Here is a 10491-nt window from a genome sequence, read left to right on the forward strand (position 1 = left end):
GTTTCAGTACCCAGACCCCGATTGATCAAAAGTTTTGACATGTCTATATGACATATCCAAATTTTTTTTAAATGACAGCAACACTTTTAAGTCCACTATTGATTATAATTTTGTGAAATTTTCTTGAGACATCTTTATAATGGTCACAGCTTTATTTTCCCCCCACATATTCTTATGAAAACAAATTAATATATGAATTGAAATAAGTGTATTGGCAGCAGAAATGTTAAAGAATACTGAATACAGTAACACATTAAGTAACAGGACATCACAGGAGATTTTGATGGACAAGTAAAATCTGATATCTGCTTTAATCATTTCTATAAAATGTTTTGATAGCTACTAAAGGCAACCTATTGAATAAAAAGAACACTTCTATATTCCTAACAGCTATGTCCGGAACTGTATTTCCCGGCTGACAAACTTCCTGTGCTGAATCCGCTCTTGTGGTGATGTCCATTGCTTCCATGGCCTCCACTGCTAGAATGCAGAACAGCTAAAGGGAAGAAACAGAACATTAGCAGAAATATCTATTTTACAGAGGCGTAGCTACCATAGAGGCAGGGTACACAGTTGCTTTGGGGCCCATGCAGGAGGGGGGCCCGGTGGAGGAGGTAAGAGCTACGAGGTAAGAGCTAAGAGGTAATAGTTTTAGGTGACAATGGTAGCAATCAAATTATTATTGTCCAAATATAAAGGAAACTTTATACTTACATATGCTAACAGAGCCGCTTCCTTCTCCAGATAACCTGTAATTTGTAATTTATGGAAAATGTATTATTGAAAAAAATATATTGCCCAATTAAAACTATGTGTGGCCATATTCCAAGACCCACAGCTTATTTTAACTCTTATTTAAATACTGATGGAGATGCAGGGGATTTTTTAATTTTTTTTTGTAGAGAAAAATTTTATTTTCTCTTGGTACCATGATTGGGTACACATGGCTTTTTGTTGGCTTACTTTTACTTTTCAAATTTTAAAAGGCAGATTAACAAATAACATTTATTTTTATAGTGTTATCATGTGACATTAATTTTGTTCTCATTGCAGACGTTTTATATAAAAATGGCTTTGTAAAGAGAACATGTATTTTTGGGGATGGAGAATAATGGTGCGTTTACACGTAACGATAATTGGCCCGATTGTACGATTAACAATGTCGGAATAACGATTTTTTTTTCATAACGAGCAGCGTTTAGACGGTACGATATATCGTACGGAAAATTCGTTGTTGGTTAAATCGGCGAACGACTGTTCACACGGAACGATTTGCGATTTTTTTGCGAACGACGATTTGATAACATGTTGAAAGATCAAAATGCGCAATGTATCGTTCGTCGTATGATCGTTCGCTGCGTTTACACGTACGATTATCGTTCGAATCGTTATCGTGCAAATTCGTACGATAATCGTTACGTGTAAACGCACCATTACAAAAATGTATTAAACTTGTTAAATTAACCTGGAGACACAGCTGTATACAAACACATGCATTGCAGACCCTGAGGGCCTTGATAAAGCTCCTAGCCACCATGGAGGTCCATCAGCATCTGGAAATCATATCACCGGGTACAAGTGACATAACCCCAGAGTCCACTAAGGGCACTATTACACAGAGCAATTTTTAACGACTAACGATAAACAATCGCAAACGAGATTGTTTATCGTTAACTTAAAATCGTTCACCATATTACACGGAGCGATAGTCGTTAGTTACTACGATCGTTATTCCGATCATTACTAAGATTGTTTATTCCTTCTGATCACAGCAGAACAGTAAACAATGTGCAATTACACTGAACGATTAGTGAATAAATGCGGAACTTGAGCGAACAAATGTGGAATTACAGCAAACGATTAGCGAACGATTAACAATAATTTTTGGTTCAGGTCTAAATCAACGATCAATGACATATGAACGATTTTTCGATCGTTGCATGCAATTACACAGAACGATTATCGTTTAAATTCGAACGATATAACAATTTTTTGCACGATAAATGTCCCATGTAATAGGGCCCTAAGATGTTGTGGACATGCCAGTGGCATTTACCTGTGCTCCTCCCCTTCTAGCAGTTTCCTGTAGGTGGCGATCTCAATATCTAGAGCAAGCTTAACATTCATCAGCTCCTGGTATTCCCGCAGTTGGCGAGCCATGTCCTGCTTGGCCTTCTGCAGAGCTTCTTCCAGCTCATTTAGCTTGTTCTTGGCATCTCTTACAGCCACCTCTCCACGCTCCTCAGCCTCTGATATAGCAGCTTCCAATTTTGCTCTCTAGGAAAAGTAAGGGATAAATACATTATGATCAATAATTTATTATAACAGAAAAACTGTAAAAAGCTGGTAGTTTTACCTGATCTTTCACACTCTCAATCTCAGCTTTAAGTCTCTGAATAACACGAGTGAGTTCAGCCATTTCATGCTTAGTGTTGCGTAGATCATCTCCGTGTCTGCCTGCAGTCATACGCAGTTCTTCATACTACAAAGAATAAATACAGCCTGCTAATATGGAATGTCTGTGAACATATATACATATAATATACATATATGCAATATATCAATTATATCTACTGTTTTGTCTACTGTATAAATTAATGATAGTGTAAAATAGCAATAGAGTGTCTGCAAATGCTCTGCAGCATCCTTGGCTAGTGTGCTGAGCTTCAGAGGGGAAATTTTTAAGATAGCCTTCAACACCATGAGAATTTCTGCTGTCCATAGCAGTTATAGGAAAAATTACAAGTTACTGTTTGACGTAATAGGATATAATTTGTAGAACCTCTGGTAATGTTCCTACTTTTAGGGTGGAGGACATTCCCTATATACATATGTGGCACATTAAATTGTGAAATTTTTACACTTTTGTACTGGAACTTAAGGGGGATCCAACATGTTCTTCTGCCCGAGATGGGGATAACAGTACTGCAAAGTGTGCATGATATTAGGGGAACTGTTCTAGGCTAAGCAGGTTATGCAGTATGCAGTATAAAACTAAGCATACTGTCAGCAAAATTACAGTGCACAGTGTGGTATTGGTATCCTCAGGACTTCCAAACTATGTGGCACTTTTGACTGTAAGCATGTCCTAACACCCTTACAGGTAAAAGCAGTGGTCATCTTTATGGTCACAGGCAGATGCATACCTGCAGTCACTAGTGGCTGGGAGCATCTCTTTTCTTGGGACGCACACGGGTAGAAGTCACTATTCTGCACCTGTAGGTCCTGAAGGAGGGAACAATCCTGGCCTCTAGTGGCTATTCATAACAGAGCCGGTGGGGTCCAATATGGAGATCGCTGGGGGGTTCAGGGGTCGGACCCACCATGATCTCCTACTTTTTCCTTATCTTCTGGAAATTTTTCCTGGAATGCCTGCCTACAGAGGGAGCTTGTCTGCTGTGGGTTTATTGATAGGGAAAAATACCTACTGGGGGCTATCTATAGGGAAACCTTCTGGGGAGTCTGTATACCTGGAAAGATACTTCTTGAGGGCATACAGTTTATACTGGAAAACTTACCTACTATTGGCCATATTCTGGGGAAACTACTGGGGGCCTATGTAGTAGGATAACTACCTACTGGGTATATATACTGTGATAAAATAATATGGTGGCATATATACTGTGATAACATTGCCTACTGGGGTCCTAAATACTGGTAAAGGAGCCAGTTTACTGTGGAAACTATCTACTGAAGAACTATATACTGGGATACCCTACTATATACTGGGATACCTACTTATCTACCGACTTTACTGCAAGGGGCATCAAGGAGGCATTTTGGGGGAACTATACAGACGGGAAAGGTAAGGAGGGTGCTGGAAAAGTGCAGAGCCTAAGATATTTGTCTGGCTGGTTCTGCAGAGAGGAATCATAGCTAGAGGAAATAAATTGTCCTGCTATTTAATTGTTCTGCTATTTAAGACTTATGAAGCTAAAAGTGGTGTCAACTCACCCTGGATTGGTACAGTGACTCAGCTTCTACTCTACTCTTGTTGGCAATCTCCTCATACTGAGCCTTCACCTCAGAGATGATGCTGTTAAGGTCAAGGTCTCGGCTGTTGTCCATGGACACAACAACAGATGTATCTGAGATCTGAGCCTGGAGCTGAGTGATTTCCTGTAGAATACAGAAGACAATATTTTCCCTTAACTGTACTAATATCACATTAAAAACATCATCTATCAATCTTCTTAAGAGTAGCCTAAAACCTGACTTAGCATGAGCACAGAAATCAGCCATGTTCTTCTTATATACAGTTGCCCACAATCATACACAATATCCCATGTGGTCGGAATTTATATAGAGGTATTTGTATAGAATAAAACTGAACTTTTATTCATAATCTCATTTGATATATCTCCTAATTTTATAGGCAGGTACAGGAGGTATAACAGGAGGTACCTCCAATTGGCCGATAAAGTTGAATTTACTGTCCACCAATATCTCCAAGTCCTTTTCAGTTAGTTTTAGGCTAGGTTCACACTATATAAAAATGACGGCAATATTTCATAATAATGTCCATCATTGCGCAATATAACCGTTGTTATAAAAGATGGCCATTATTTTTACATAGTGTGAAGCTAGCCTCACCTACTATTTCACTATTTAGCACATAGTCATTATGAAGGGTCTGCTATAACCCGAAATGCATCAGATCAACGGGAGGACCAGATGCAGAAAGATTTATTCTTTCTAGTGATAGCAAAAGGTGCAATGCGGATTATCATCTATATGAACAGAGAATATTTGTGAATAGTTCTCTTAGTTCCAATCTTTGCTGCTTTTGTTTTTTACACATTTTGCCATATAATGTAAAATATACGTAATGAAGTTAAAGTTTCTCTAAATGTAACATAAAGTAAGGCTATAGAAATGACATACAGCTTCAAATAGGGTCCTCAGGAAGTTGATCTCATCTGTTAGGGAATCAACCTTGCCTTGTAGTTCTGCTTTATTCATAAATGCTGCATCGACATCCTATAGTAGAAAATATTTGGGATTATAATCTGGAAAGTATACAGTGTTCTAATATATTTGTAAAATACAAAATAATGCAAATAATAAAAAAGAGGGAAGTGAGTTCAAACTTTTATCCTTAAATTTTACATGAGAAAATTACCTTTAATGAGATATAACTTTTAAAATGTCATCAGGCATTTCAAAAGTTATTGTTCACAGCTGATTTCATTGCTGTGATCAGGAGTTATAGCTGCAAAGAGGGTACAGCAGCAGCATGATCCATTCCCCAGTCAGCTTCTAATTCCGACAATGTAGCCTCATAGATTTACATTGTTGAAATTAGCTGTTACAGAGATACAGCCGGGAAGTGGATGGCACAGCTGCCATGAGAGACCCGTTGTGATCAATAACTTTTGAAACGCCTCATGACATTTCAAAAGTTTTCTTTCATGAAAGGTGCTCTTTAACCCTTTGAGGACCAGGCCCAAAATGACCCAGTGGACCGCGCAAATTTTGATCTTAGTGTTTTCGTTTTTCCCTCCTCCCCTTCTAAGAGCTCTAGCACTCTCAGTTTTCTATCTACAAGCCATGTACTGTAAGTGCTTGTTTGTTACAGGAATAGTTGTACTTTGTAATGGCGTCATTCATTTTACCATAACATGTATGATGGAATTCCAAATATATTATTTATGAAGATATAAATAGGTGAAATCGTAAAAAGAATGCAATATGGTAACGTTTGGGAGGTTCCTGTGTCTACGTAATGCACTATATGGTAACAGCGACATGATACTATTATTCTATAGGTCAGCCCGAACACAACCATATGCAGGTTACACAGATTCTCTAATGTTATATATGTATTTTTTTTATGAAATCCTTTTTTTTGGCAATTAAATATTAATAAAATGGGCCTATTGTGACGCTTATAACGGTTTTATTTTTTCACCTATGGGGCTATATGGGGTGTAATTTTTTCCGCCATGATCTCTAGTTTTTATTAATACCATATTTGTGAAGATCGGACGTTTTGATCACTTTTTATTGATTTTTTTTAATATATGATGTAACATAAAATCGGTAATCTGCGCACTTTTTCCCCTCTTTTCGTGTACGCCCTTTACCGTTCGCAATGACGCTTGTTATATTTTAATAGATCGGACAATTACGCACGCTACGGTATATTATATGTTTATCTATTTATTTATTTTTATATGTTTTATTTATATAATGGGAAAGGGGGGGTGATTTCAACTTTTATTGGGGGAGGGGTTTTGGGGTAGTGTAATAGTGTTTTGAACTTTTTTTTTTTTTTACACATTTGAAGTCCCTTTGGGGGCCTTCTACATACACTGCTTTGATTTTTACACTGACCATTGCTATGCCATAGGCATAGCATTGATCAGTGTTATCGGCGATCTGCTCATTGAGCCTGCCTGTGCAGGCTCAGTGTAGCAGATCGCCGATCGGACTGCACGGAGGCAGGTGAGAGACCTTCGGCGGTCCGTTTCAACGATCGGGACCCCCGCAGTCACACTGCGGGGGTCCCGATTGGTAAGTGACAGGGTACTCCCCCTGTCACTTACACTTAAATGGCGCGATCGCGGCGTTTAAGGGGTTAATGACACGCGGCAGCGCGATCGCTGCAGCGTGTCATTACCTGTGAGGTCCCGGCTGCTCACTGCAGCCGCCCCCCACCTGCTATGAAGCGCGCTCCGCTCCGGGAGGGGGAGAAACACCCAGGACGTAGAGTTACGTCATGGGTCGTCTGGGGACAGACTTCCATGACGTAACCCTACGTCCAGGGTCGTCTAGGGGTTAAAGAGAATCTATCAGGTGCTTTAGCATGCTCAGAATGGAGCCGAAATTATAGACCGTTGGCCTCTGTTAAGCAAATAGGACTCTATGGATGTATTAAGCACAAGTGCCAGGATTACCCCCGGGCTTGTGTTAAATAAAGTATGCCAGATTACTGCTAAAGGCAGGGGGAACCAAGCTAAAACATAAATTGTGTCATATGTACACTGTATACTGTAGGTAGGTACAGTAGATAGATAGATCTTACCTTCTTAAGGCTCACAAACTCATTTTCTGCAGCTGTGCGTCTGTTTACCTCCTCCTCATATCTATGAGAGCACAATGTAAATTCACTGATAAAAATACAAATTACTTGTTTTCCAGTATTAAACAGTAATTGTGTATTCTACATGCAGCAACATCCTTGAAAAACTATAAAGATATGAAAAATTAAAGAAAAGAAAAACAGGAATACTGCTACTAGGCTGTCTTACTCTGGTTTTGTTTTTTGAACTAATAAAAAGTGCATTGGCAAAAATAAGAAATAATCATTAGTAATTATAAGTAATAATCATAAAAGAATGCTAAGAGAAGTAACGCCTATGCTACACTATAAGTCATATATGTATATATATATATATATATATATATATATATATTTCTCTTTATACACTCACTTTGACTTAAACGCCTCCACTGTTTCCTCCATGTTTCTTCTTTCTGCCTCAAGACGAATCTTCTCAGTTGCCAGATTCTCAAGTTGTCTTCTGAGGTTGCTGATAAAAGCTTCAAACAAGGGTTCAATCTGGCACCGGGCTGTTTTTTGGTCTTGTAATAAAGACCATTTTGTTTCCAACATCTTATTTTGTTGCTCAAGGAACCTCACCTAAAATAAAAAGAAAACTGTTCAAATTGTCTAACATAAGTAAGGCTTCCAGACATATAAATATACATATACCCTTATAATTTTAAAGGGTTAAAGTAGATAAAAGAGTGACTCAAGCACTGGATTTGGAAAGTATTATATAAGCAGAAAGGAAAGAAAGTAGCAGCACAGCAAGGAAGGGGCTACACTAAGCAACTAAATAATGCTGTTGACAAAGCTAAAGGGAGGGGAGAGGGGATTACATTCAGGAGGCAGCACTGTGTATAAACAGTAGTAGGTATGTAAGAAAAGATGGTCAGATTAAATTGCAAGCAATGATTTACCTTTCAGGGACTATGGAGTATGAATACAGGCTCACTTTGCATGTACACAGTCCAGACTCTGTCTCCTAAGCATAACACTAACAAAGCCTTGCTCTACTTTCTGGGCTCTGTCTTGGTCTCTCTTTTACTAAAGACAGAATTCCCCCAACAATAAGCAGTAAACAGCAGTTTGCAGGATAGTGAGACACCCAGTGGCTAAGACTTTATATCTTTTTAATGCGGCAAGGAGTCGTTTTTGGTAAACGAAGAAATTTACAAATATGTTAGTATGTTTGTAACATGGAGGGAAGTTGTTTGATAAGTAGTGGACTCTATCTATCTATCTATCTATCTATCTATCTATCTATCTATCTATCTATCTATCTATCTATCCACTCACCGGCCACTTTATTAGGTACACCTGTCCAACTGCACGTTACCAGTTAATTTCTAATCAGCCAATCACATGACGGCAACTCATTTAGCATTTAGGCATGTAGACATGGTCAAGACAATCTCCTGCAGTTCAAACCGAGCATCAGTATGGGGAAGAAAGGTGATTTGAGTGCCTTTAAACGTGGCATGGTTGTTGGTGCCAGAAGGGCTGGTCTGAGTATTTCAGAAACTGCTGATCTACTGGGATTTTCACGCACAACCATCTCTAGGGTTTACAGAGAATGGTCCGAAAAAGAAAAAACATCCAGTGAGCGGCAGTTCTGTGGGCGGAAATGCCTTGTTGATGCCAGAGGTCAGAGGAGAATGGGCAGACTGGTTCGAGCTGATAGAAAGGCAACAGTGACTCAAATAGCCAACCGTTACAACCAAGGTAGGCAGAAGAGCATCTCTGAACGCACAGTACGTCCAACTTTGAGGCAGATGAGCTACAGCAGCAGAAGACCACCTGTTACTAGCATGGTGTACCTAATAAAGTGACCGGTGAGTGTATATCTCCACCCATGATTCTATTTTATTTATTTTATTCACAGTACATCAATTATAGTTCTAAGTTTGGCACTGTTAATACTACAGTATTCTCAATTTTCAAATGAATACTAACAAATACTAGCAGATCTCATTGACTTTAATAGGTCCTATTGAGACTGGTGGCAAGAATATCACAATTTGCAAAGATATAAGAACTTCACACCCACAAAATCCCACTAAAGTCAATGAGGTGAGCTAGAATTTGTCATAATCTATATTAACATGGATGTACTACTAATGCAGGTAGAGCTTATTACAAGTAACTGAATCTCTCGGGTCCTCAAATCTATACTAGGGCATACATCTACTATTATTTATAATACTGCTATCTTTGGTGACACATGAGCCTTTGAGCTCCGTCAAATATCAAGGCCCCTATAGGTTGATATGATGTACAACTTACTTTCCTTGTGAACAATGGGACATGTCTACAAATAATAATGGACTGTTTATTAGAACAACGGCATTAGAACAATACAACAAAGGTTGTTTGCTGCCCAAGTGATGTCCCTAAATTTCTATGTTACCTTACCTTGTCAATGAATGAGGCAAACTTGTTGTTAAGGCCCTTGATTTGATCCTTCTCATCGGTTCTCACTCTCTGGATGTTTGTGTCAATCTCTAGGTTCATTGGAGCCAGAAGACTTTGATTTACAGTAACAGCAGTAATTCCCCCTGTATGCCCTCCAAAACCATGGCTAGATCCACCAATGCTGTGTCCATACCCATGTCCAAATCTTCCAGCTGACATCTTATGTCCTCCTGAGACTACACCGTATACACTTCTGCTGCCAAAATGTGACGAGACATTATGGCCAAAGGATATTTTCTTAGTAGTGAAGGAACCATGGCTGTGCTTAGATGGCAAGCAAGCGGAGGATGAGCTGAAATGTTTGTGTCCAACTCCTGAGTGGTGAGATTGATGAGACATGGTGCTTAGAACTGACTTGTGAGTGGTGAGTTATAAGTGGTTCTTTCTGTCTACTGAGAAAAGACTAGGATCTTTTTATACACTCATAGAACTGGGCTTGGTCACTTTGATGTTTGACTAAAATCATGTAATTGTATCTTATGAGCTTGGAGTTCAGACATTATTGCATTGTAGTCCCCCTAGTTAAATAAGAAACATCAATACACCTTAGATATTAAGATGAAAAGCATAAAATCTCATCATAAAATTCTCTTTGAGCTTCTGCTCTAGACGACCAATTCTTAAAGCCCTAAAATAAGGACCATTAAAAGAAACTCCTGTGAATGCTTAGCTACTTTAGTTACTAAAAAAGACTGTTCTTCCTTGAAGGTGTATCTGAGAATCTTCTCATTTCCTGCAGTATGCTGTTCAGGTGATGCACATCAGTCTGTGGAGATTGCTCTATATATAACATTACTGCCGTTATCCTGAACGGTGTGTGCACTGCTGCACAATTTCCTATTGACTTTAATATTACATTGATATTATTGCGATATTTTGGTATTATTTTACTATGTGTGAACATAGCTTGAAGACTTTTTTGTGGCACAAATATTAATATATTTTGGAAATAAAACAGCAACCCCACA

The 10491-nt window shown here is 38.7% G+C and overlaps 1 protein-coding gene across 1 annotated transcript; it reads right to left on the reverse strand.

Annotated features, from left to right (window-relative positions):
• Positions 1–383: 383 nt before the first annotated feature.
• On the reverse strand, positions 384–9862 carry LOC138793558 (keratin, type II cytoskeletal cochleal-like). The gene is made up of 9 exons (XM_069972169.1): positions 9464–9862; positions 7437–7645; positions 7028–7088; positions 4885–4980; positions 3955–4119; positions 2357–2482; positions 2057–2277; positions 715–749; positions 384–496 (listed from the first exon to the last, which is right to left on the reverse strand). The coding sequence occupies exons 1-9, from the start codon at positions 9860–9862 to the stop codon at positions 384–386; spliced, it is 1425 nt and encodes a 474-aa protein (XP_069828270.1).
• Between the last annotated feature and the right edge of the window lie 629 nt (positions 9863–10491).

Source organism: Dendropsophus ebraccatus, chromosome 5 (assembly GCF_027789765.1).
Source record: "Dendropsophus ebraccatus isolate aDenEbr1 chromosome 5, aDenEbr1.pat, whole genome shotgun sequence".
Classification (NCBI taxonomy): Eukaryota; Metazoa; Chordata; class Amphibia; order Anura; family Hylidae; genus Dendropsophus; species Dendropsophus ebraccatus.